The sequence below is a fragment of the Anser anser genome (assembly GCF_964211835.1).
Source record: "Anser anser genome assembly, chromosome: 21".
Taxonomy (NCBI): Eukaryota; Metazoa; Chordata; class Aves; order Anseriformes; family Anatidae; genus Anser; species Anser anser.
Genome location: NC_139742.1, coordinates 10,573,686 through 10,601,628, shown reverse-complemented (window position 1 = coordinate 10,601,628; position 27,943 = coordinate 10,573,686). Strand labels below are relative to the sequence as shown.

Below are 27,943 nucleotides of genomic sequence, written 5' to 3'. Positions count from 1 at the left end.
CCATCAGAGACGCTAGCTATTAAAAGTTTCAGGTTTGCATCATAAAACATTAAGGCGAGGCAGTGTTAGATCTTATTCCTTCTTCAGCACTGCTCAGAAAACACAACTCAGAACATGGGTTTCTAATGTTTCCCTCCCATTCAGTCTGCATGACAGCAGCCAGGTGTTACTGCAAATTTTAGGAATACACTAAATACGCTAGCCTGCTCACATGAGAGGAAGAAACTCTTCCTGCGAAAATAACGATGTGGGGCACACACTACGCTTTGCTTTCAGCTCTGATGATTACATAGCATTATGGCCACTTTTGGCAGTTAATAATGCACCCAAACGTACTGCCAGGCACAAGACAGACAGCTGATGTGTTCTGACTAGTAGAAAGATGCCATTAGCAGCCAAGGAATGACCCTCCTTTCACAAAACCTCTGGCAGTAGGTGCTCTGGTCCCTGTGGAGGTTAAGTACCTCCAGAAACATTTCCTCCAGCTCTTGTTCTTTGCAGACCTAACTTTCATAATTAACAGAGCAGAGTCCCCTACACCGTAGTTAAACCCAGCAGGATGCAGAGCAATTTCAGCTTATGTTTCAAACTTTTTAATGAACCAAGTCGTTTTCAGAAGTTATTGTAAAACATGAGCCACATACAGCCACCTGTACTTCACCATTTCTGGATCCCAGAACAAAGTTTTAAAGATGTAAACTCAACAGAAGATCACTAGCTTTTCTTGGTTTACAATTAGAACACTGTTTGTTCACATAGGTTTTTGAATTCATTAAATCTCCTCAGTGGAATTTCTCTCCGTGTATTCCATCATGCAGAGACTGGGCAGTTTTCCCCTCCAGTGTTCTAATAATCTAAAACAGGTATGGCAATTTTTACTAGCTGGAGATATCCCTTCTTCTTAAAATTCAAATTATTGCAAGCACATGCTTAAATTACACTGAAACTTTAATACAGGTTTAAGCTACCTACTGACATAGAATTTATTTCTATACTTTTTTTTTTTAATTACAAGTAAAAAAATAATTTATCATATTCAAAAAGTTATAATGGCACCCGAGAGCAATAGAAACTAGAAGTCTCCATAACAACAAATTATATTTAAAATCAACAATGAATCTAGACATGTGGGTTTTTTATGCATGGTGAAAATTCTTTGCTCAGAACCAAAAATAAGAACCAAAACATAAGGTTGTAACAATATAATACAAAACATTTGACTTAAAACCAACTGAAAAGCTGCATTTGGAATTTAGTATTGAAGGACAATCAGTAACCAGAGAATACGATACGCGAGACAATGCCTGATGTGAAATGCTACTTATCAAAATTGATGGTGTATGTCTATAAATATAGCAATCTCAAAGAGATGGAGTTTGCTGACAGCAAATCCTGGCCATTAAGCAGGACAGAATCTGCTGGAAAAGTGTCTGACTTGGTTTAATTAGGCTCTACCTGTCATTAGGATTGCAGTCTACATCTTCCCTACTGAAACTCATTCTTTCTTTCTAAGTTTTTCTTACATCTCTACTCTCACACAGACTTGGCATTTTTACTGTTGTTTTTCAGAATTAATTACTTTTGGCTAAACCCCGTGGGGCTCAAAGCACATGACAAAATCTGAGACTGAACAAGATCACTGTTGTACCAACGGATCCCACGCTACGCTGTGCTCTGAAACATAGAAGGTGAGGGTGGTGCATTCCGTCCTTTAGGGAGCACCTACTCACACTACGTAGTAGCAAAAGGAAATGCTGCTTTTTTGCCAGAGGAAACAGGTCACTCACAGCAACAAACCAAATTTGTATAGTAAGAAGCAGTTGTCCTGCCTGTACAGCAAGCACTTTAAGATTGCTGAGAGTTTGAAGCTGCCTACTGACATCTATCCAGGACAGAAGCCCCATGCAGTGCAGCATTTCACTTCTGCCTTCTATTTGTGAGGGAAAATGAGTTAATGTGTCATTTGCACTTAAGCAGCTGTTTCAGACATTTTGGTTACACATAGTTATTTTGGAGTCTAGATAAAACGCAGAGGTAAAAGAGGGATGAAAAATCTGCAGTGAGTGTACTAACAAGGATTCTCTCTGACAGTACCTATGCATGGGTGTGGCAGAACAAAGTGCTTAAAGATAGGGGGATGAAAAAAATCCTTGCTTGAAAACTTTGTGCAAGAATTGTTCTGAGCACTGCATGCAACTGAGCTTCCCTGAATTTTCATCAGAGCACTAAAGCAGCGGGCTTGGAGGTAGCTGTAAGGCGAGAAGAAATAAGACTGCAAAGACTGAAGTCCCGTATAAACAGTAGCTTACATGAAAAACTGAGGTTCTCTGTCCCTATCAACAGATCTTCAATCATTTCACTGGTAATGAAACCTCCCAGAGAAGTTTGTCCCTGAAGATCAAAAAATGGACCTGCTCATATTTTGAACTCTACCAACCCTGAAAGCATTGACTGGAGTACAGGGGACAAAAGCAGCTAATGCTAGGATGCACTGCCTCATTAGACATCTCCAGCTCTGAGAGAGCTGACATTAGGCTTATTGCCAAGCTTTGCTACATTAGAGGGAGAAAGGAAAAGGACACGGAACAAAATTGGGAGAAGGAAGTAATCATTAACACCAAAGGGCAAGACTCCTCCTCCTCATCCCTGTATTCTACTCCCTTACTCATCCAGAGTGCATTATATGACATAATTTAGAGTAATATGTTCTACAGCAGAATGTCCTGCCCATATTTATGTTTTAATGAAAGAATTTTATCAATGATGATCAGAGAAACACAGTGCCCATAACTGGTGAATACGAAAATAAAGGGGCATGTTTTTTGCCCTGACATACAGGTCTTTTCTGTGATGACCAAACTGGCCACAAAATGGGAACGTGGGGGGCAATGATTTGATTTCCAGATGATTTTTTTCTATATGGTAAATAATGTCTTTAGACTAAATTTATGTACACTTTAAAACATTTTAGAAGAAAATAGAGAAAAACAAAGAAACATTCCATTTGGTATCAGACAACCAAAACCAGCCAATATGTGTTCCTTTCAAACCATAAAGAATCCACCCTTTTGTTTCTCAGCAAAAAGTAGAATACTGCTTTTTTGGACATTTTTCAGTTTGGATGTATATTCATTTATTTGTACAAATTCTACTTTAAAGTGCCTATGTTAGACTTTCTTCTTCTCTTATCAAGTTGGTATTTACCCTTAAAGAAAGGAGAACTGATAGTGCATGACATACCAACTCTGAAGGTGCCATCAGCTCACGTTCGGCACTCCTGAGTCTTTTTTCCTGTTCCATGCCAGAGATCAGCATCCTCTCCACTGTTCCAACACGCTTGCTCATGGGTTGCTAGGATCTGGAACATCAGAATGACGCAGCTGAAAACAGGCATCACTTTTTAACAGGTATTTTCTACTGCATCATTTCAGTTATTTAACAAACACTTACCCTTCCAAATTTTGACAAGCTCTAATTAATTGCTGTTCCTGACTGACTTCTCCTTAAATTACTGGGTATGTCAGAAATAGCACAAGTACAAAGAGATTACAAAACTTCAAATTAAGGAGGTGGTAAACTATGGGATATCACAACAAAGCTATCTATGTACATGTATATGTGACTGTGTGCGTACAGTAGACTGAAATTGTTCCTACTTCTTTTCTGCCATGCGCTGGAAGTTTAGATTACAATTCTGCTCCATGTTGTGATTCCTTCTCCTGTTAATACGTTAATATGTGCTTCTGTTACAGTAGGAAATTACACAGTACTTTTCTTGTTGTAGGCAAGTGTAGTTGAAAAAACAGGAGACAAGGAGGCTACCAGAAAAAATCTGAGCGCAGATGTGTGTAGCCAGTGCTAAACAGGAGCTGCTCTCCTCACTCCTGGGCAAAGCGAACTGGGCAAAACAGCTCGATTCAGAAGTGTCCAGAGCAAAGAGAACTTCTCACAGCAGTACAAGCATGTTGCTTATAAGCAGTACGCTATCTAGGAATTTTGTATATTTAACCCTAGGTGAGGATCATTAGGCTTTCTGCAGCTATACACTACAAGCAAAGCAAAAAATACCAGTTGTAAAATCTGAACTGGAAAATATGTATCAGACAGGGATTTTCAGTATGCTGGGGGGCTGAAAGTCATAGGTTACTTTAAAGTACATCCTGGTACACATATTGCCAGAAGAGGTACGAAGGCTGAAAGTCTATCTGAAACATTCCTCATTTTTATGTTTCTCTGCAATCACAATAGAAACAAATATTAAGCCAAAGACACGCGTTAGCAGTGAGGCTCATTAGGTACAAACTGCCCCATTTCACATTTCTCTCTGATTTACGACAACCAAAAGTCAGCTGACTGTTCAGGTCTCTCCCCGTTTTTTTTATAGCTCAAAAAATGTGCAAATGGACATTTAAAACACATTTCAAAACAATTTGTGTCTGAGTGTACATCTTGTTTACAAGAATGAACTACTGAAGCTGGGTAATAAAACACTGAGAAATGCAGTTTATAGTGGAAACACTGGCACAACTTTAATTACTGCAGTGTAAAAGGCATCTCTGTGCACAGGGTTCCAGCATATTTTTAACCTACATGAAAAAGTCAAAGAAGAAATCTACGCAACAAGAAATGGAAACATAAATCCCTTCCAAATGTTAGACAATTTCTGCTGAGAAAGCTTGCAACCCATTAGAAAGACACAGTCCCGTGGATGAAAGGAGAGGCAAGCAGTGGTATTTCACCCATTGTCAGCGCTGACTCCATTCTAACCAGAGGCAGAGGGAGCTTTACCAGCAACTTAATAAAGAACAAGACCTAAAGTCTTTTGCAAATTGGCTCCATGAACAAAAATAGTCATTTAGGAAATAGATTGCAGGCTTAGGAGGAAATAACAGCTTCAGCTGCTGTATAAGAAGAAACGTGCAAACCAATGTCCACTTCCTAGATACAAGGCATCAAAACGGAACAAAAGTATGTGGAATATCAGTAGGGTCCAAACAATTTGAAATTTAATGGACTTACTGTTAGCTCAGTTTCCAATTACTATAGTTTCAGTAGCCTTTCCCACCCAGAATATGGGAAATGCTGTAAGCGAAATGCAAGGAAAGCGATCATACACAGAGAAACAGCCACTTTCCAGGAACATCTGCACTGCATATTATAGACAAAATAATTGCTCCCAATTCATCTAGCTCAACTCAAAGATAAAAACGAGATGCCAAAATAGCACTCAAGTCAGATCATTCCAGTTTATGTACACACCAAGCCTCTCTCACGCTGTAAATGCAAAGACCATCTTTTGTTACTGTAAGTGAAATAATTAACAGTAATAATCACACACACAAAAAAGAAAAAAAAAAGCTTCCTCTAAATAAGTCTCAGAAAATGGCACAAATCAGGCCAGTGGGGAATCAGACAAAGCAATGTATCTTTAACAGAACTTCAAGACAAAATCTCACTAGCATATAGCTTCTTGGGGCCTCCTCACATTACTGTAGCTACAACTAGTAAGAACAAATGTAATCAATATTAAATTGTCCTGCTGAAGCAGTAGAAATAAGAGTAAAGTATTTATTTCACATAGCATCCTGGAAGCTGTTCTATTACCAGATAATCAGCTGCCCAACAAATGCTGCATAGAGGCAAGCAATGAAAGTCATTGACTAAAGAGCCAACTTGACAGCTCCAAAAAGAGTTTGAGTTAGGGCTTCCAGAAGCAGTGCTTTATTAGTGAGATTTACTGTGTACATCATTTCCCTTAAAAAGTTCCTTTATCATCATATCTAGTAATTTAAACATAGTCATCACATTTATCTAACCTTGTAGCCAACTAGATCTTGTCAACCAAGTCAGACAGAGGCCACAGCAGTTTAATCATTTCTGTTTTCTTTCTAATAATGTTTTGCTGGCTCCATGGGATAAACATTTAGTTACAACTCTCCTGTTCTGCTATAAAACACTGCACGCAATATATTTGGAATTACTGTCACAACTTCAGCTCACCCAGGACTTGTAGTTAACCATCCTGATGGCGCAGACACCATTCCTACACCACGCTGAGGTAAGCACACAAGATTTAGCTGCTAAGGAACTGTACCCTGCATCAAAGGGCAAGGTCTGAGCTGCTAGGTGTAACGCACGGGGGATTGCTAAAACTGGTGACCATATGCTTAATACAGCCTTGCCAGTGATTTGTAGTAGGTGTCTGAAATCAACGTAAATTCCTTCTTTAACCCTTTCGCCCTTGCTTCCAGTCATTTAAATCTGACTTCCAGTAATCCTTTTTTTTTTTTTGTTAAAGCAATCTGGCACTGGTTCCTCTTTCACAGCAGAGCTAGAAAGCACACAGAAGTACAAGAAAGGAAAGCCTTTGTTGCCTAATTCTAAAACTCTCCTTAAAAATTAAGTCTGCTTCCTACAAATGTCAGGAATCCCGCTTCTCTTCCATCAAGCGATTTGCATCCTGCGACACAGGACGTATCCTCGTGCAGGTCTGTTTCTCTCTGCACAGCAACGAAATGTACCACACTACACCTCAGCTATCCATTTCACCCTTTGCTGCACCTTTACATTTGCCTTCATGCTTCCTCCAGCGCCCGTGAAATAATTCATGACCTCCACTTCTGGTCTATTGAGTTTCTTAACAGATTTGGCAAAAGTAATTGAGCAAATTACTTTTGAAAAGCAACTGCCTCACTTGGTAGATTTCTTCCTCTGTCTTAACATGTCGAGATGCTAATTGCAGAGGAAGATTTAGCAGACAAACTCTGCACAGATTAATGTTTGGGAGCTTGCACATGCTTTCAACTCCGGCTCCTTGCTTTCTTCTTTCTCTACAATTACTTGAGGCCCTTGGTACCTTCACAAACATATGGGATGTTTGACTGGTTAAACTCTCGTATCGGCAATCAGATTATAAATCAAGGAAGAAAAAAAAATCTCTTCCAATTTATCATTGTGATAATTTATCCCTGCCAGCAATTTAACTTTCTAGAATCCAGGACAGGTATCCTAAAGTCTGGGGAGAAGGCGTACAGAAGTGAGCTGAGGGTGGAATCATGAAAGCCAGGAATGCACAATGCTCGTGTGGGTTTGCTTTTTCCTTTTGAACTGTGAATCTGTCCCAGGGATAATTTCAGCCTGTTAGCTTAAGCGATCTCATAGAGCTAATGCAACATCCTTATTTTACTGACATTGTTTAACTGTTGGCACCAGCCTATTTCTGGCTGCTTTCATGCAATGGAAACAGTAAATTTTTCTCCTAATAAACCACTGTCACGATCTTTAAAATTATCTGCAGACTAATTAATTAATCCTTTTATATTGTTCTACAGCTCCAAATATTGCACCCAATAAGTTTACAGTAGCAAGTCAGACTCGTCTAAGCATAAACATTTCGTTTCCAATATTGAGAAGTTGTGTCAGAATAAAAAATTCTGAACTTCGGGGTTGCCTGGCAGCTGCTGTAGGGAACAGTGCTCTCTGCATCATTTTCCACATATTTGTGAAACAATATTGCATATATCACCCACAGGAAAAGAACAGCAAACGTGAAATGCAGCTCAATAAAAGATGAAGAGCCAAAGCAAAAGGAAAGATAACGCAGGCACCTCCGAGTTTTGTGAGGAGGTGGGAAAAAAGAAGTCCTTAAACTGAAAACCAATTCCTATTGTTTTCTATATTACTCTTAGATTTAAGCATCAAGTCAGGGAAGAATCTGTATTTATTGTAAAACTAAGGGCTAAGGTGAGTTCCTAATCAGGCTAAGCTATTCCGGAACTGAAGTGTGAATACAACAGTGGCTTTAATTATCTCCCTAAAACCAATGACAAATCACAGACACAGAGGCTTTTAGAGTGCCTCCCTAACTATCCACATCGTTCTAGATTTGTAACAATGGTCTTCAAATCTCAAGAAGGGCTTTTCTAAAATTCAAGTATTCCATTTGCTTGTAGGAAAACCTTTTTTTTTTTTTTGGTATAATATGTTATTTCCTACTTGAGACTGAAAAAAATGTAAGTTCATTTATGCTTTTTTAAAAAAAGTTTCCCTTACATTTTGGGTCAAGTTACTTAGAAATTTGCTCACGTTGATATGATACAGTAAAACAGGCTATTTTCTTCATAGCTATACTGTATTCTAAATTTATTTATTCCGCTAATATAACCTGTACAGACACCTTAGCTCTACTGAGAGTACAATACATACAGAAGGAGCAACACACACAAAAGGTAAGAGTCGAGACTCAGGGCTTTTGTTCCAGCCATCTGTTGCCTTGTAAGCAACCCCCACCACGCAGAAGGGTACGATTCCTTCTGTGTTAGAGCAACGAGACCCTACAGATCAGTATTCAGATATCCTCAGTTCAGTATTTGTCTTCATGAGAATGAGAGCGCAGATACGTATGTTATTTCATTTGCTGTGGCAGTCGATATTAGAAGACTATCAAAGACGGAAACGTCTCAGCTTCAGCCAATTCTCCACGTGACCATAAGCTATTTTCATAATGAAGCTATTTGTATGGCCTGCGGAGCTGTGAAGGAATTAATCACTGCCGGCATGAGGTGCCGCTGACTTTGGGTGAAAACTTGATTAAGTGAGGATCAGTCTCCGTCGTGAATTACGAAAGCCCTGGTAGAAAGGGGGGATGAATAGATTGTACGTAATGAATTCGGTGGCTGTGAACTGATCTGTGCTGATTAAGAAAGTGAAATCAAAGTGCATACAAGAAGCACGGACGGAAATAGCACAACGCCTTGGTGAATCACAGCCCTCAGCTCCGACCAGCATGTCTCACTGACGCCACGAGGAATACGAGGTGCCGCTCAGCCCAGCCACTGCCGCAGAAGAGCCCGGGCCCAGGCCAGTCCCAACGCTGGAAAGCAGAAACGTGAGGAGCCAGGGCTGGAAAGCAGCAGAGACGCACCCGGGAGATTCCCGCAACCCATGACCGACAGCGAGCAGGGTGTTACGCTCTCACATTCAGACCAAGTACAAATAATCAGATAATTCAACAACAACAGTAACTGAATGGAAACATGCACAAATATTTTGACTGCTAAGCTGCAGCTTCTTATCAGCAATCTGTCCCCAAAATCATGTAATTAACAGCAATGATTAAGACAGAAATGTCACCTTACATTTACACAGCAGTTCTCATCCTGATGCGCTTCATTAGCTATCTTTCCAAAGACCACTTCGCGATTGATTTTGCTGTATTTATACTTTGTCTACCCAAATCAGAAAAGAGACAGATTGTTCTCTTTTTAGAATCTCATCAGATAAAAACCTTAAACTGTAGTTTCCATAGAAACGCATCATGGGTCTCACGGGTCTCTATCAAACCTGTTCATAAACTTTCCGCTTTACTTAATACTACATTTTCAAAAATATCAATTAGATCTTTTATATTTAATGCTCTTCCAGGCCTTTGTGCTTACTTTCAGTACAGAAGTACAGCGAGACACAGCTCAGCCACAGCTGACACGAGCTTATTTTGTATTAAAACATATTTATATATATATTAAAAAAAATGCTCTGTTTGTGTTAAAAAAAAAAAAAAGATGTAAAACTGACTACCTAAGTTTTCCAAAAACTCTAATATTGCATGCTGTTGTCCCATGTTTCCTTCTACAAAAGCACGCAAGTATTATGGAATCCTTCTTTTGGCTCATGGTATTTCTCCCATTTTGTATACCCATGGATATTTGGATGATCCCTTAACAATTTACAGTCATTTCCCAGACCACCTTCCTACAGGCCACAGGTTTACAAACTGTGTCTGTGATGAGGTTACACGAACAGACGTTCCGCTTTTGTATAGTGGTTGCATGTATTGAATAAATACGGCCACCTGCACCGGCCTGCAGTCTGTCAACCTGGCTAATACCACTCACCAAATCCTACTGCCACTGACCCTCTGCTCAGAGTCACTTTCTGTGAGAACACCGAGTGAAGTAATGCAAATGTTTAGCTCTGCTTCCTTAAAGTTTCTGTCAGTTCATTTACGAATCCAATACAGTTGGATCACTGCTGTCAGAAACGCATTTGCAACAGAAGTCCTCGGAGGCTTTGCTGCTTTCGTCAGCAGATTAAGATTTGTCCTGAAATCTTTTCAGTATCTTACACAATAATTCTATTTTAAAATACAGAACTATTAAATATATATGTTAAATAGACTGAAACGTGCAACACTAATAGCCTTTTTTCAGCAACACCATCTTCTCTTATTCTGCAAGTAACTCTTTCAGGCATGCCAGTGGCTCAGAAATGCAGCTCTGCTCCTAAATTCTTGTGATGCAGTAGCTACAAGTGCCAAAACCTCCAGGCCATCCGACTGCGAGACAAACTTGTAATTTCAGTGACATACTACAGGAGGATTTCTTCTGAGGCTGGGTTTCTTGAAGACTAAAGTGACATTCCATTGCTGCTTTAAGGGCACCTTGATGACTTCAACTTGTTCTAGTGGTCTTTTTTTTTTCCTATTACCTAAGGCTTTTTCTGTTTTGTTAAACACGCATTTTCTTTTGCCAAACCTACAAAAGCAAAGAAATCATTACACTGAAAATTCAAAAAAGAGCACTGCCTCGACAGCTGAATTCTGGGTAAGACCAGAAATGACAAGTAAAACCTTTTGCACACACGACTAGCATATGAAATGGCAGAGGGAATAGGAAAAAGGTTTCACAAGAAACTTATCTGAGAGCACTGGGTAATTTCAGTGTCTCTTCCTTGCTTTAAAATACATTCATTCAGTACATTAAGAAAATGTGGAGCTGGATTATTTAAAAATGTTAAAACCCACTGTTACATCGCTTTTTCTTTTTTCCTGCTGATGGTTCCTTCTGAAAGGAAAGTTCAACACACCAACAAAGCTGGCTCCTACATCCCTCTGCGCACAGCATCCAGACAAATGATGAGAGAAGAGAGGTGTGAGGAGCAACAGCCTGCTCTAACCTGGCTCCAGGGCCATGACACGGGACCTGAAACTGCCAGCAAGTCGCAAAAACTCAGGCCTTAACCTCTCTGAACCATAAGAAATACTCCAGAAAATCAAAAAATCCAATATATTCTCTTAGTGCAAATATCATCAAAGACCATTTGACTTTTTTTGATTTACATTTGTGGATCCAAATATCCCTTAATGGGATGTATATGAGAATGTGAAGGGAGTACTTTTGTAGGATTTGCTAGAATTCTGAAATATTTATAATGCTTGTAGATAGTTTGGCAGTTAAATAATTTGCTGATCAGATTTTCTTTATATTTTAATAATGAAAGCACACTACATCAGAAAAAATACTATGCATACTGTCTTATATATTATTTTGATTCAAAGCTCGATGTCGCCAGCAGCAGCAAAACAAGCGCAGAGAGCCTGCTGCAGCCCGCTCCTCTTCCTGTTACAATACATTTACACCAACACCAAGCCTCATCTTTCCTGTATATGTTGTGAGTTTGGCCACAACAACCCCATGCAGCACTACAGGCTGGGGCAGAGTGGCTGGAAAGCTGTGCAGAGGAAAAGGATCTGGCGGTGTTGGTCAATGCTCGCCTGAACACGAGCCAGCAGTGTGCCCAGGTGGCCAGGAAGGCCAACAGCATCCTGGTTTGTGTCAGGAATAATGCGGCCAGTAGGACAGGGAGGTGATGTCCCCCTGTGCTCTGCTCTGGTGAGGCTGCACCTCGGGTGCTGGGTTCAGTTTTGGGCCCCTCACTACAAGAAGGACATCGAGGCCAGAGAAGTGTGGCCAGAGAAGGGCGCCGAAGCTGGTGAAGGGCCTGGGCCACAAGTCCTGTGAGGAGAGGCTGAGGGAACTGGGGGGGTTTGGGCTGGAGAAGAGGAGGCTCAGGGCAGACCTCATTGCTCTCTGCAACTGCCTGAAAGGAAGGTGTGGGGAGCTGGGGGTCGGCCTCTTCTCGCAGATAACCAGTGATAGGACTGGAGGGAATGGCCTCAAGTTGCGCCAGGGGAGGTTCAGGCTGGAAATGAGGAGACATTTCTCCTCAGAAAGAGCGGTCAGGCATTGGGATGGGTTGCCCAGGGAGGTGGTGGAGTCACCGTCCCTGGGGGTGTTCAAGGAAAGGCTGAACGTGGTGCTTGGGGACAGGGTTTAGTGGGTGACATTAGTGGGAGGGGGACAGCTGGACCAGAGAATCTTGGAGGCCTTTTCCAACTTTAATGATTCTGCGATTCCCTCAGGACAAGTTTTGCTCTGAGTGGTCTTTTATATATATTCTGTAAGTGTAAACAACATAATGATAATTAACCTCCCAGACTCGAGGATATTTTAAACAATGTGTTGTTTAACGTGGGAAAAAATATTCTGTTTAAATAAATCTGATTTTAACACATTCCTATTTTGGGATTATTGATTCCAGCATATAAATGTTCTGTTTCCACGGAAAACAAATAATCCCATGATATAAGAATAGGCAACTAAATGAAACACAGACTTATACAATGTGGGAAATATTGGCTGAATTAGTATTGTGGTTTTGCTTAGTTTTAGATGTTTTAGGAGAAATTGATTCAAACTAATGTTCTTCAGAATAAAATTAAAGCATATGTAGACAGACCTACTGCAAACGCATTACATGAAGTAAAATAGAAGTGCTCCAGAGACCTAGCTCCAATTCAAAATTCAGCAAAGTATTTAAACACATATATAACTAAGCATATAGTCAATGTCCTAACATACCTAACATTAAGTTCACTCCTAAAAACTCTGAATGGTAAACAGCAATGGAAAACAACACCTGTAAGTGTCCCTAAAAACGTACTGCAAACTGGGAAAAAACACAGTAAAAAAAGCACAATAACACACCTCATTACCAAATTGTTATGTGTGATTCCTGTGGGAAGCTGACAACACAACACTTCATGAGCTTAGAAGAGTGCACATTTAACTAAATTTTCCCATAAAATTCTGCATAGTATGAGCAGCTCCAAATGGGGTTTGTAAACTAAACATTCCACATCCAGCATCTCTTTAAGGTAAGAGCCAATGACACTTAAGGGAAAAGCCTCTTATATTATTTCATAATAATTATGGACTAATGCCTTTCTACAAGAAAGTTTCTTTAAAAAAAAAAAAAAAGAAAAAGCCTGGGATGACAAAAATCAATACACTTAATACATGCTTCAAAAAGACTACCATTGGCAGTAGCTGTGGTTAGTATCTTGCTGACATCTACAGGTCGCTTTGTATACCGTTCTCAGTTTATTCAACATAAGAAAGCAAAAATCATATTTACAAACAACGCAGTCTACAATCAGTATGTCTGTGTACCATATTTCCCTTTTGAAGGACAATAGAAAGCTGCAGCTATGGCCCACACAAGACAAAGAACTGGAGTTTCCAAGGCTGACACACCTCACACAAATGCTCTAATTAACCATCTACAGACACCTTAGAATTCAAGAAAATGTTATGTAAATGAACAGAATGATACTGAGGAATTATTGTTGACTGGAACTTCTGTGTTTGAAATCAAAATTACTCACAGAAATGATAAAGGCAAAATCCAATGAAGTTTTTCTCTTCATAAAGCCTAAAGATTAATAAATCAATTTGCAACTCCACTGTTGTCTTCCAGCCAAACAAAAATCAAATCCTCTAATTCCTTTATTTATTCAAACAAAAATTACAAGGAGGATAGAAGACATTCAGATACTATTATTCAGTAAAGGTTGCATTTTTTCATATTTTTATTCTCAGGCTTTGTCTGGTAGTATTTCACATGCCTTCATTGCCTGCAGAATGCATCTAATTTAACACTGATTCACAGACTCACCTCACTGTTGTGTGCACTTCTGAGTTACTACCTACCTGTCAGTAATCCTGTTCGCTTCTCTTCACTTCAGTATTTACAGAAGACTGATTAAAATGCATTAAATACTTGTGTGAAGCACACAGCAGAAAACAGTAGATGGCAGTAACAAACCACAGAACAGTATCACATCCCACCACCACCCTGTGTTTTTTCCAAGTTTCTTGGCAAACGTCTTAAGACAGCAAAAGAAATGGAATGAGAGCCTATTTAAAATTAGACAGAAGGCTTTCTCTTTTTTGAGCAAAATGCCAACATAAATTTTTACATAAGTACACAACATGTTGCTGAGATATTAGAGCTTTAAATGAAGTAAGGTTACCAGCTTCATGTAGGATAAAAGGCCTTTTATTTGCAGACTTTTGAGTTTAACGATAGGGCAAATTAACAGATGCTTCCTTTTCTTTGCTGAAGTAAAGTAAATCAAGAAGGACACATTTTCTAATGCTCAATCATATTAATTTTAAAAGCACTGATCTTACTGTTGGCACTAGCTTAGACTTCTCTAGTGCCAAATTTGGCAGTGGTGACAAGGGTTCACCAAAGCTCATCTGCTCTATGATCTCACAGAACTTGTTCCTCCCATTGCAAGAACATCCTTCCTCCTTTATCATTCTGAGGCATTCTAAGCAGTATTTGCCAGAAGACCCTAAGGTCAGCAAACTAGAGAGAAAAAAATGCTGACACTCTCATCTTCCTTATAATATTATGAGCTTTCTTGGGACTGCTGGTATGCAAGATCATTATGTGTAACGACATGTTTCTACACACACCTTGTTCCTGTGGGATGAGCCTTGCGGGAGAGCAGCAGGGATCACAGCTTTGGTGTCTTCAGAAAGGGGACTCAAGCTGCAAACTCGCCACCAGCGTCCTGCAATAGGTCAGGAAACCGTCAGTGTCCTGACACAGGTCAGAACTGCAGTAATGCCTGAAACTTGAGGTGTGTTTCTCAGAAACGGTTATTTGCTTCAGGGCTGTTTTAATTCCCTCCTCATTTTGGACACCCACTTTAGCAGGGCCTCAGAAAGACACACGGAACGCACCAGCATATAACTCCTTAAACCGAGCGGTTAAAAGCAAAAACCCATGAATTTGCACGCTACTCCCAACTCTTCCTCTCACGCGAGACCCACCTTTACCTGCTAAGAACCAAGGGCTCCCATTCCCACCTCAACCTGAATGCGAGGCCAGGCTCAAACCTTCCTCCTCCCGCAGCGCCCACCCCTCAGGACACCCCCTTTCCTCAGGACACCCCCTTTCCTCACAGCTCCCCCTGCCCTCACACCCCTGCCTCCCGGGGCCGTTCATCTCCCTGCCTCACACCTCAGTTCCCCCGCTCCCTGCCTCTGAGGGACGGCCGGGCGGGGTACCAGGGCTCGGGGGCCGGGGTCGGTGCCACCCGGCCCCTCGCAGCACCGGAGAGCGGCGCTGAGGCGGCAGCGCGCGGCCCAACGGCAGCCATCGAACGCGCCGCGGCCCCACCCAGGTGGCGGCCACCCCCGGGACAGGGCGGGACGGGGCGGGACGGGACCGGGGGTGCCCGGGCCAGCGGCTGAGGGGAGGCGGCAACGGCCATGGCGGACTGCGAGATGGGGTCGGTGCCCAAGGCGCCGCGGCATCGAGGTAACTGCGGGGCGGCGGCGGTAGGGGAGCGCGGCCCCCTTTCGGTTTTCTGCTTCGATTTTTTTATTATGATTTTACTTTTTTTTTTTTCCCCCCGTTTGTCGCTGAGCGAAGTTCGCAGACCGAAGTTAGCGGCTCAGAAGAGCCTCGCCGCCCCGGGGCAGCCCCCGCTCCCCTCAGCCCGGGCGGCCCCGCGGCCTCCCGCAGCCCCCTCCCGGCTCCCCTCAGCGGGGCTCGGGTCGCCGAGGCACGAAGCGGAGCGGGCACACGGGAGCGGAGCCGGCAGCCGCGGTCCCTGAGGAGCCCCAGAGGGCCTGGGGACGGCTTGTTTACACCGTCAGTAAACCCTCTGCACTGCACTGAACTTGCGCTTCAGGGAAGCAAAAAAAAACCCAAACAGTAGCGTTTTTATGGCCCGGTCAGGCGTCGGTGTGCTAAATGATGTTGTCTCGCAGGTGTTGCGCTCAAATTATGCAACTGGTGGTTTCTCTCACCGAAAGCTGGAGGGTTTTCCTGTTATTTTCGTGGTGTTCACGAGCAGACTGCTGAAGAGTGGTGAATTAGTTTAACTTTTGTCAGCTGCAACTGGAGAAGGACGCACATGTGTGAGATCCCCCTACGTACAACGGCTTTGGCTAGGTAGTCCGCGTTGTTGTATAAATAACTGTAGATTTATGTGGGCCCGGTGCCTGATGGCACACGTTTCGTTCTCGTATCCGTGCAGAGGACTTGCATTTCATTCCGTAGGTATGTTGGTTATTAATACCAAACAGCGGTTGCTCTGACCCCAGCCTTATGTGGGCTCTGCCAGCCCTTCCTTGCCTTGCTACCGGTGTTTCTTCTGTGGCGCTGTGGTGTGCTGTGTTGTTCTGGAGGCTAAGGCTGGCCAGCAATTATTTTTGTCATGATAAAGTATCTACAGAGCAAGTAGGCAATAGACGTAATTTCAGTTAATGAGACATAATGATTTTGGCTGTTTTCCTTGTGAAAAGCTTTTAAATGCTCTGAAAAAAACCTGCTTAGTTCTCATTGAAAGTAGCAGTCACTGTTTGCTAATTAGCAAACCTTGGAATAACCGTCACGTAATAACAGTACTGAGTCATTCTCATATTGCCCTGGATTTCAGAGTAGCAGCGTGAAAGTGGAAGTGCCCATCTGGCGCTACAAGCCCTGTGTTCAGTCCAGTTCATTTCCTGCGTGCGTTCTGTTGTAAGTCTGGTGGCGTGTTTCCACGGCTGCGGAGGAAGGTCCTTTCCCACCACAGTATCTGGGAGTCGTACAATCATTAAGGTTGGAAAAGACCTCAGGTCCAACAGTCCCCCTACCCCGCTATCACCCACTAGACCACTAGATCCACTAGACCCCTAAGCAACAGGTCCAACCTTCCCTTGAACACCCCGGGGACGGCGACTCCACCACCTCCCCAGGCAACCCAGTCGTACCCATTCTTGCGATTGGACAGGGATGCCTTTGTTCAGTTTGTGTGTGTTCAGTTTCTGCAGAAGAGAATAGATCTCCAGTGAAGGGCATGCCACACCTAAAGCAGTAGTAGTAGAACTTCGCCCTTTCATCTCAGTTCCTGGCACTAATTGTTTGTTATAAATTGCTAATACTGTTTGATGAGCTAAGTGATGATTCCTGGTTACAGCAGCAGTAACTGTTCCAGTCAGCCTTAAAGGGGTCCAAGGCTAATTCAATTAAAATATTTTTCTTTTTTTTTTTTTACCTTGTGGTTTATTTCTTAAAGATATACATAATTTATTGCAGACTGTCCACAAATAAGATTCTTTGATTAAATTCAGGTCTGAGTTTTGAGTATCTTGATAGCAAAAGAGCAAGACTATTGTTAGAGTCTGGAAGAAGTGGATAACATTTGAAGTGAAGCTGTGGGGCATATGATAGTGCTCAGCACTTGGGAGAATCAAGCAGGAAAGAAGACAAGTTGAGAAGCTAGAGTCACTGGAAGTTAAAAAAAAAAAAGGACTTTGTGATGTTGAATAATGTGGTTTTTTCTTTTTTCTTTTTTTTTTTCCCCTTGGAAGGAGTAAATTGTATCTCCCCTTTATGAGTTTAATCATATAATAGTATCAGAAATCTCACATAGGGAGTGTGTCAAGAAGCAGAACCCAGTTTTCTAGCGTTCCCAAGCAGAACTCTCACTACAAAACCAATTTTCCTTATTTCTCATTCTGGCTCTCTTTAGCTGATCTTGAATTCTACAGATGCAGCTAAGAAATTAGACAGGCCTTTTTATTGTTGCTTTGCCTCGGGATCACAAAATACACTGCAAGTCTGTCTTCAGTAGTTCTGTAGTTGTTTTACAGGCATTTTATGAAAAGAGCAGCTCCCCGAGCTGTTCCTTGTCACTGCCTGCCAAAACAAAGACACATTTTATCTCCACTGAAGGGTGCCTGTATGGAATGGGTGAAAGCAAAAAGCGAAGGAGGGCTGGGAGGAAGTCTGCTGTAAGCCAGCACTTTGCGTTGTGCAAAATCTTTCTTTTTTTTCAGCAGGTTGGGTGATCAGGGATACGTATCATGCGCAAGAGATGCAGCTGAGGCTGTGCGTTCCACCTGCACCGTCTGTCAGTCTCATTTCGGTGCTGTTGAACTTGCTGCTAGGTAGAGTGCTGTGTCGATGGGTCTGACTGAGAGTGTCCAACAAGTGGCCAGTTGCTGAAGTTATCCAGATCCCACGCATGAGATGTTCAAAAATGGCAATAATAAGCTCATTGCATAGATTCCAAACATGCTTCCTGTATTTCATGCAGTTTTTCATGAGACAGCGTTTCACATGTTGTGAAATATAACGGCTGATTGGACAATTATTTTTGCTCAATAAAATGTGCTTACTTGAGATCTTGAAATTGTACAGTATTTGAATTGTAACTTCCACCTTTGGGTGCATCAGGGAAGCAAATGTACAAATACTTTTTTTAACTGTGTGGTTCAAGTAAGAGCAGATAATTGGTGTGGTGAAGCTTTGATGTTAAGCTGTAGAGTAGAACTGAAGCAGGATCCTCAGCTCCTTTAGGTTTATGCAAGTTAGTAAATGAAAGAGAGAGGGAAACTTTTCTTCCTTAATCAATGTGGACTTTTTTTATGGTTTTAGGTTAGCTAATACCTTGTTGCAAAGTTAGAGGTAATTTTCCCTTCAGTAGTGAGTTTTCAGACGTTGCTTAATGCTGACAGCTACCTATACAATACGTATCGCGGTGAAGTAACCCAGGTAATGCATTGCTGTGGCTTTCTCAGAAGACCTGGAAATGACTCCTCTAATCTGGCATTTCCATTCCGTAACAGGAAATTGCAGGGCAGTATCTTTAGGTAACTTTCCACACACAATATGACATGCCTCCTTGAGGGTTATTACACTGACATGTGAAAGGGATACGAATTAGAGATAAGATACCTGTGGCCTTCAGGTCTGAGTAACTTCGTCGAGTTGAAGATACCACGTGAGACAAAAGTTACTCTTCACCACTTCCATATTCTGGCTTACTTGAAGGGCTCAATGGCAGAAGGGCGCACAATCTGCGGAAAAGAGGAATGGAAACTTTGATATCGGTTCCCAGTTATTTTGATGACTTCTGTAACTTCAGTCAAATGTTGTGGATCTGAATTTGCAAAGCATACGCTATTCTTTGCTTTCAGGGTTATCTTATGACTCATCTGTCTCACTTCCCTCTTTATCCAAGGCTGAATTCAATTGTGGGCACCACAAAGTGCTTATGCCTGTAACTGGAATTGTTAGAATTTTTCAAAGTCAAGATCTTGCTTTATAACAAAATGGGTTCTGCCCAGAATAACTGTTAGGGTAGAGACTTGGAGACTGACTTATTTCTTACCGTTGGCAAGTTTTGTTGGAGAAATTGAATTTTAATTGTTTCTGGTGAGTACAGGGCAGAATTTATTGTATAATTCCAGGTAGAACTAAACAGAAACTTGCAGATTCTTTAATGCAATTTTTGTGCTAAGCAAGCCGCTGAATGCAGTGCAGTAGATAACGACTCCACACCTTCTGTGGTGTTGATCAAGTTAGGATAATGATCACGGACCTGCAGCACTGTAAAGGTGTATTTACAGTTCAGCAAAATTGGGAAGAGTGACCCCAAAGCAACTTTCTTTCATCTAAATGTGAACTGTGTGTTTCTGAGCTTTGCAGGTATTTCTTGGCAGTGTACCTTTGGCTTTTTAGCAGCTGGGGTGAGAGCGATGGATGTCAGTATCTGCGTAGCAGGAATGTGAGCGTTGCGTGTTTCACCCTGGGATGTCGCCCCTTGGCAGTGGGCTCCTGGCAGCCTGTTAGGAGTCTTAACTGGCAGGAAGGGAAACTTCCTATAGCTTCATGAATGCTTGACAACAAGTCATGGCATGTTGCTTTTTTTAGCTGTATAGTATTTGATACCACTAGCTCTTGTTCTTTGGTGCTTCTAGAAGTACCTTCAGTTGGTGTCATTCACGACAGAGCACCAGCATGCCTATTTTCTAAGCAATAGGAGTCTTTGGACAAGAAATGTTTTACAGAGACCTTATTTCACGTTCAGGTAGTCTTTCACTACCTCTTATCCTACTTCCTAGATCAAGCAATACTGAGAATGCAGGTTTTCTCAGATCTGCATCTATGGCAATTGGAATATAAACCAAATTTTAAATGTCCTGTTGGGCCACAGGGTATTTTAAGCTCACTTATTATGAAGCAAGTGTTGCTCTGACTTCTTTAGCTGCTAAAGGAACAGGATTTCTACTGCTGCCTGTATGTCATTCTGCTAGAGAATGCTGAGGAAGAAGGAAGCATTTGAGAGCCTGTATTGATATCTGTTAGCTCCAGGTGTGGGTGTGAAAGTGCATACTTAATTCTGCATAAATGTGACTTGAACCGCATCCTGCCTTCTGCTACCTTGCGCGACTTGAGAGCAGTGCAAATGAAAGCAGAATTTGGCTTTTAATTTGACTTGATCTAAAACTAATGAGTTTGGCCATAGGAGTAGTGTTAGCAGTGACTTACTTCAAGGACTGTTCAAAGTAAATATCCCAGCGTAGGTGCTCTCCTTAGCAAGCACTCTTTGTTTTAAAACTCTGAAAATTTCTGCTCTTTTCTTCCAGATGACTCCAATGCTGGCCTTGGTGTGTGTGGATGGATTCTGGTGATCATTTCTTATATTTTCACCCTTGTTACATTTCCCATATCGATCTGGATGTGCATCAAGGTAAAATTTTCCACTGCTAAGTTGGATTAAAACTTCAAGCAATACAGTTGCTTCCCAGTGGTTATTATTGTTCACTATTATATTTATTTATTTTAAAAATAAATGAATCTATTCTGTCTTGGACTATAGCAGAAACATTTCTGTTTGTTAATCTTCAAATCAAAAAGTGCTATTACAGCGCTTAGTCAAAATGATTTTTGCACGGGCATCTTTACTATGTCTACCCAGTTGTCATTTGTATATAAGCTAGTTGGGATATCAGAATAATTTGTAAGAACTCATAATTACTCTTGGAGGGTTGTTTTTTGTTTGTTTGTTTGTTGTTTTCTTGTTTTTTTGTTGTTTTTTAGTTTTAAGATGTCTATATATGTGTGTGTGTGTACATATGAAGTATATAAATATGTGCATATATATGCATGGGTGTACGTGACAGATTCTTAGAGAATGTGTCATTGTGATCACCTCGAGCTTGATGTTTCCAGACCTGAGGGAATAACTCCTGCTTTGTTTTCCCCAAAATACCCCATCAGAATTAGAATTGGACAATCTCTGCTGGGTCACATCTACTGTGCTTTGTTTTCCTGTTGCCAGGATATTCCTGATGGCTGCTTTCAGTGCTTGGTCTTGCCCACATGAAGTGTTGTTGCTTCTGCTATTGACAGATGGTGCTATAGTCTGAAGAATATTTCTTCTGGAATATTTTTCTTATTGTTCCTTTTTCTGTTTGCTTTTTGAAAGTAAGGGTTAGGCTAAAACTCTCAAAAGCACCCAGTATAGAAATGAAATGTGATGCATATTAGATAAGAGACTTAAGACTGTCTTAGGCTGGTGTATATTTGGTTTGTAATCCATGATACGGCTTCTGGAAACTCCTGCATGACATCCAACTATTTATTACAGGTTGTAAAGGAATATGAGCGAGCCATCATCTTCAGACTTGGACGCATCTTAAAAGGCGGAGCAAAGGGACCGGGTATGTCCTGGAGAGCGTTCTTAATATTTGTTCTAATTGAGTCATTGGCAAAATAATAGCTGTCTGGAGACATGGAGTTAGACTGGTGAATGGGTTTCTCAAGCATTTTGTAACTTCAGTGACAAGATCGGATATTTATACAGGGAAGGTAGTTAATTAATTATCTGTGAACCTTACCCAGATCTCCTTAGTTAATGCATGGCCTTCAAGTAGAATTAAAACCACAGAATATCAAGTGAGGAATAATAGCATCAAGTGTGCCATCTTAAAAACAAAAGTTTTGCATTTCAGTTAAAGCCCAAATGGTTTGAAAGCCATAGCATTCTTCAAAAGAAATAGAAGCAATTAAACTATATGTTAATTTTGAAAAGTTTTCTATGTGTATTAGAAATTATCATGAGAAAGAATTTGTTTTTCAGCTATTGCTCCTGATGCTCAAAGTGATTGAAAGGGGCAATAACTTCTTCCTTCATTTTAATCTAGATTTTGGGATATTTTCATAGTGCTGTAATGTTGAAGAAATAGTGATCCACCAGAACAAAAGGAGGTTGATAGTTTCTACCTGCCAGAATTAGGCCCCACAAGTAACTATGTGGGACAAGGTTTGAAAAGTAGCTCTTAACAGGTCTGTTGTTTTTTGTTTAGTTTTTGGGTTGGGTTGGTTTGGGGGGGTTTTGTTATTGCTTTTCTTTTTCAAAATGTTAAAGCTCTTTAAATAAGTTAGAGCTGAATAAATTAAAGCTTCTCAGCATATTTTTCTTAAAATCTTATCCTGGCATGAAAGCCACTAGTGAACATGCTGCTGAGCTCGTTATGAAGAGGGCTATACAGCTACAGTGACTGGACTGAAGCTTATTTCTGTAGCTAGTGCCATCTATTTTAATGACCCATTTTTGCATCCTGTCCAATGGATCTTGTTGTACAGGTATGTTTTTTGTCCTGCCCTGCACAGACAGCTTCATCAAAGTCGATATGAGGACCGTCTCTTTTGATATTCCACCCCAAGAGGTATGTTTGCAATTGCCTTTGTACCTGCTAAAATGTTTTTCCTTTGTTTTTCCTTTCCTCCTCTCAGTATTGGGTAGCATGTAGTTTTCATGTAGATTTCTTGCTTCTATTTTGTACAAGGAAAATGTATTGCAAAGAATACGTGTTAAGTGGTATTACTAAAGGCCATGAGAGAAGATCCCTGAAAGAAAACAAATTATGCTGTCCTCTAAGGAGCAAATAAGATAACTTAATACTGCCTAAGAGCTAGAATGGGAGAGGTTTAGAATCAGGACTAACAGACTTCACGCAGCATTCTCTAGTCATTTCTGCGCAATCTGAATGACTTCCAAAAGAAGCAGTGATCTTTTCTTTGCCAATTAATCTAGTTGTATGAAGTAGCTAAAATAATGGCATGAAATTATTGCCAAAAGCTAATAATAGAAACTTAAGGTGATGGTCCACTCTCTTACATGGGTTTTGTGTATGCGCTGCTTCTGTGTCCTGCTACATACAGGAACATATGAAGGTGTACTACACCTAATGTCATCTGGTATCTTCCAGTTTGGAGGCTTTAAAGTACAAAAAGTTTCTCGTAATTTCTTGTCTGTTGTTACTTGGACATCTTAATCTCATAGCAGGATCTCTGAATAGCAGCGAGCTAGCTGAACTAAGTGATGCCAACAGATAGCAAAAGAACAAAAAACTAGCCTTCTAAAAATGTCATTGAACAATTGTATGTTTCTGTTATAACTGTATCCTCTATGTATCTGGTATGTTTTGCAAGACAAAGATACTTGACGCAACCTGTCTGGTGCATCTGTTTCCTGTCGTGTTTGCCAGCCAGTTTATTTCTCATCATTAGTTGTAGATTTAGACAGATGGCAGCTGTCATAGCATACTCGAAAGGGTAATTGGTAGAAACCTAATCAATGGCAGGCATAATGTGCTTGCAGCTGCAGATGTACCATTAGTGAAGTTCTACGTTTTTTCTTTTGACTTGATTAAATTATGCTTGGGGTTCAGGTTTGCTTGTTTTCAGTAGGTGAAAGCAAAAATATATTTTTATTTGTACATGATTTCTGTCCACGCTACTCATTCTTTGTTTTCACATGCTATTATGAAAAGCCTGCTAACATAGATTGTGGAAGCACAAAACTGGTAACTCTTGAAGGTTAAGTATCGCACTCCCCCCTCTCTTGTCAAATAACAAGATCCTAATCTTCTAACATGGAATTAGAACACCTCTTCTCATGGCCATGTGCATTATTTCAGTATCTTTCTAACTAAACTCTAAAATATAATTAATATTAACAATAGCTTCTTTATCACGTACCCTCTTTTAAACTGTCAGTAATATCTGTCTTTATCTGTGCATGTACATCTTTTGTTTAACATACAGGTGCTAAATTCAGTAAATCACTTGAATCTAGCTCTGAGAATATTCACAAGTTTGATTTTTCTCTACAACTTGTCTAGAAATCACCACATATCACCACTTATCATTTAGTAATATAAGGTGGCATTTCAATCAGAAGCACCTCCAAGAAGGGAAATGAACTGCTAGATAAAAACGTTTCTGATGAAATATAGAACTAAGGCTGACAGCTATGCAGCTGAAATGTATTGCTTTTGGGCAGGCAAAAACAACGTTGTAAGTAGCTAGACATAATTCAGTCAAACCTTACAGTGTTTTCTAAAATATCTCATGGGTGTGGCCCTTTGTTTCCCTGGGCTCTGTGATACACTGACATCTTTCATTTACAAAGCTTTTGCGATTCAATAAACTAACTTACAGGGTCACTGCGGTGTTAGAGTCTCTGTCATTGGCTGTCCCTGTGGAATAATCACTGAATTGCCTTCAGCTGCGGTCACACCTGTAGAACGGGAAACTCTCATTTGTGCTCTTCCTTTCAGAAGTAAACAGAATACACTTCAGAATACACTTCCTCTTCCCTCACCTACTTTTTAAACAGGTTGCCTGTTTTGCCCTTGTTTTGTAAGCTGACACACCTGCACAAATGTGCCTGCTAAATCTTCAGTCTTGTGACTGAAGTTAAATACAAGTAAAAATCTCATATATCCTATATTTGGAATGATACTTACTGGCCTATTGTTCCCTGTACAGAAACATAAAATGAGCCCCTCTCAAAAATGTTTCTAGGGTGTGGTCTTAACTAGAGTGCTTGAACACTTTTTGAATGAAATGGTCCAATATTTCTCTCTCTGCATTTAAACAAAATAACTTTTGGATTGCTAATGTTCTTGGAGCCTGTTAGCGTGGTCCTACATTATGCATACCTCTTGTGTTCCTCTACAATCTGCCACTTTTATACACTTGGTATTATAAGCCTCACTGAAATGGGGTGGTTTTTGGTTGTGGTTTTTGTTTACTTTTATATATATATATTTTTTTTTTTTTTTTTTTTTTTGCTACCTGGATATGATACATTGTTAGTTTCAGCGTAACAGGTTAAAATTGCCCAGGTAAAAGCATGTGTGTTCTGATGCAAATTATTCCTGGATTTTTTGTTTGTTTGTTTCTTATGAGTTGCAAATCCCTCTGAGTTTGAACAATTGAGTTTGAAAAAACATAAGGGCAAAATTAATGGAATTCATTTTTCAGTGAGGAGTGTTCCATTACCATATTTAGTCTTAGCTTGACAGAGCTATGCGGGAAGGTTTGTGCCTCGGTATGTAGACATGTTTATATGTACCATACATGTATAAGACCTATGGGTTTTATGATAATTGCTTTACCCTGGAAAAAAGTAGGCATTTACCCAGTAAAACAAATCTGTAATTATCATTATGTTCAATAAGTATATGCTTAATTATTATATGCTTCTCCCATTGCTTTTTAGATCTTGACCAAGGACTCTGTGACAGTTAGTGTAGATGGAGTGGTTTATTACAGAGTTCAGAACGCTACCCTTGCTGTAGCAAATGTCACAAATGCTGGCTCAGCCACGCGTCTTTTAGCACAGACTACCTTGAGGAATGTTCTGGGGACCAAAAACCTCTCTCAGATTCTCTCTGATCGTGAAGAAATTGCACACAGCATGCAGGTATGAGCAACTTTATCTAAGCAATCCATTACGCAATCAGTTATGCAGTAATCCCATGGATAACTTACATGTCGGGATTTTTTTTTACCTTGTAAGTGATAAGCCAAGTTTTGATTTGGAGCTTTAGGCAAAACCCTATCAACAACTATTGGGATGGCATTCAGTCTAATAGAAATGAGTGAGTACAAGAATAATGGACCAGTGGGGCTAATAAATGGGAATGAGGAATTCATGAGAGGAAGCATTTTCTGGATTGTTATACTCTGCTGTTGAAGGAAATTACACCACAGACTTCCTTTCGTAAAGCTTTTTCAATTCCTTTCATAAAGCTCTGCTTTAAGTAGTTGTTTAGAACAGTTATGCTTTTACAGTTATCAAAGCGTACCATAAATACTAAAATCATTAAATAGACAGTCTAGGAATTCTCATACAGTTCATTTGGCTTGATAGTCTTTCTTCAAATTTGGACATTTGTTTGCAGCCAGGTAGATGGCTTAAGTTAATTGTCATACTTTAAATAGGTTACGCTTGATGACGCAACAAATGATTGGGGCATTAAGGTGGAACGTGTGGAGATCAAGGATGTGAAATTACCTGTACAGCTGCAGAGAGCAATGGCTGCAGAAGCAGAAGCTGCCCGGGAGGCAAGAGCTAAGGTAATAACATCAATATGCGGGCTTGGATTTATTTTATATATATATGTATCTTTTTCCTTCATAAATAACTTAATGTTATTCCAATTCTTTACTACACTCCGAGACCACATCTTAAACAGAACAACTTTGAGCACTGACGTGCACCAATAACTTCAGTAACTTACCTGTTAAAAGTGCTATTCACCTATCTAGCTGTCCTTTACAAATACTCAGAATATATTGTCCTAATGCAGAAGAGCCTTGCTTGTAAAGAAATGCACGACCGCATATCTGTTCCTAATGAGCACATATTTAAAAAATAATGAGGGAATAAAAAGGTATTTCCCCAGTAAAGAACCACGCTATTCATCTGTCAAGCCCTTTTCAGAGAGATGTATGAGGAGTACGTTCTGTTTTTAGGAGGCAGTGCTGAAAGAAGCACAAAAGCAGGGATTTTCTGAAAATACAACAAATTCAACATGTTGCATTTTCAGGACTTAACACTGCCAATTTTTGTAAATGGAATGGAAAAGAGGCATACAGGGCCTTGAAGGCAAACAGAAGTAGCTTATATCTAAGGGAGAGAAAAGGCAGAACCAGTGAAAGAAGACAGTAAGGGGAGGTCACTTGATCAAAGTGATAAGCGATATCTTTTATTTATGACTTAAGGCTGAAGTCATCTGGCAAACTTATAGTTTATCATTCTGTCAGAATTAATTCCATTTAATTAATTCCATTTACAGGTAATTGCAGCTGAGGGTGAAATGAATGCTTCCAGGGCCCTGAAAGAGGCATCCATGGTTATCACAGAGTCACCCGCTGCCCTTCAGCTGCGCTACTTGCAGACTTTGACCACCATTGCTGCAGAAAAGAACTCCACCATCATCTTTCCATTGCCCATAGACATGCTGAAGGGCATCGTAAGCGCAAAAGGCTAGAGAGATACAGTGAGAAGAAGGAATTCTTTTTCTTTTGCTACAGTGAATGTTTGCAGCACTGAATTGTCTGTGTGTTACAGCTTAAGGCAATGTTAGCAGAGGGGATTTGTTGAGGAACCCTTTTGTTGTTATACTGTGTAATAAAATGCATATGCAATGTTTGTGAATATGGACAATCAAAATACTTGAAACTGAAAATCTCTCCAAGTTAGTAAAAGCAGGTTGTGATCTTAAATAAACATGTATCCATACTATACTAGATGAGAAAACTATATCCTATAATCTGTTATAGGATATTATGCTATAATCTATTCTATAATGCTATTTTCAACAAGTATATAAAACCATTTGTGGTGAAGATGGGGAGGTGATCCAACACTTGGAAAGAGAAGTATTCCTTTTAATAAAAGGGTCTGTAGTCCTGTAAAGGAAGTGAAACAGCTTTAACTGCACTCTCTTAGAGTGCAGCTATATGTGATGAAGTCATCTTGACTGTTGTCATATGGATTTGTTCTCTAGCTTACACTAGGAGAAAGAAGAGAATTTGACATAGGAGTGAGAATACTGGGTACTTCTAAAAATCAGGCTCATGCTAAGGTAGTCCCCCATTTGTGAGAAACCATTATTAGCCAATGTTCCTGAAATTCACAGATTCACAGATTCACAGATTTCTCTAGGTT

The 27,943-nt window shown here is 40.5% G+C and overlaps 2 protein-coding genes across 3 annotated transcripts in view; one reads left to right on the top strand and one right to left on the bottom strand.

Moving 5' to 3' along the window:
• DAB2IP (DAB2 interacting protein) overlaps positions 1–15,291 on the bottom strand; it is a 224,258-nt gene extending 208,967 nt beyond the window's left edge. The window contains exons 1-3 of the mRNA XM_083807470.1: positions 15,154–15,291; positions 14,604–14,701; positions 3,241–3,358 (exon numbers count right to left, since the gene is read on the bottom strand). The gene's annotated coding sequence lies outside the window, so the exon portion shown is untranslated. The remainder of the gene's footprint in view (positions 1–3,240; positions 3,359–14,603; positions 14,702–15,153) is intronic.
• Positions 15,292–15,312: 21 nt separating this feature from the next.
• Positions 15,313–27,519, top strand: STOM (stomatin). Of its 2 annotated transcripts, none has more exons than XM_083807492.1 (7): positions 15,313–15,453; positions 20,559–20,662; positions 21,563–21,635; positions 22,561–22,643; positions 25,487–25,690; positions 26,212–26,346; positions 27,069–27,519. In XM_083807492.1, the coding sequence occupies exons 1-7, from the start codon at positions 15,405–15,407 to the stop codon at positions 27,261–27,263; spliced, it is 843 nt and encodes a 280-aa protein (XP_083663618.1). In that variant the 5' UTR covers positions 15,313–15,404; the 3' UTR covers positions 27,264–27,519. The 2 variants fall into 2 exon arrangements, with proteins under 2 accessions (XP_083663618.1, XP_083663619.1); XM_083807493.1 differs by lacking the exon at positions 15,313–15,453 and adding an exon at positions 16,079–16,200.
• The last annotated feature ends 424 nt before the right edge of the window (positions 27,520–27,943 follow it).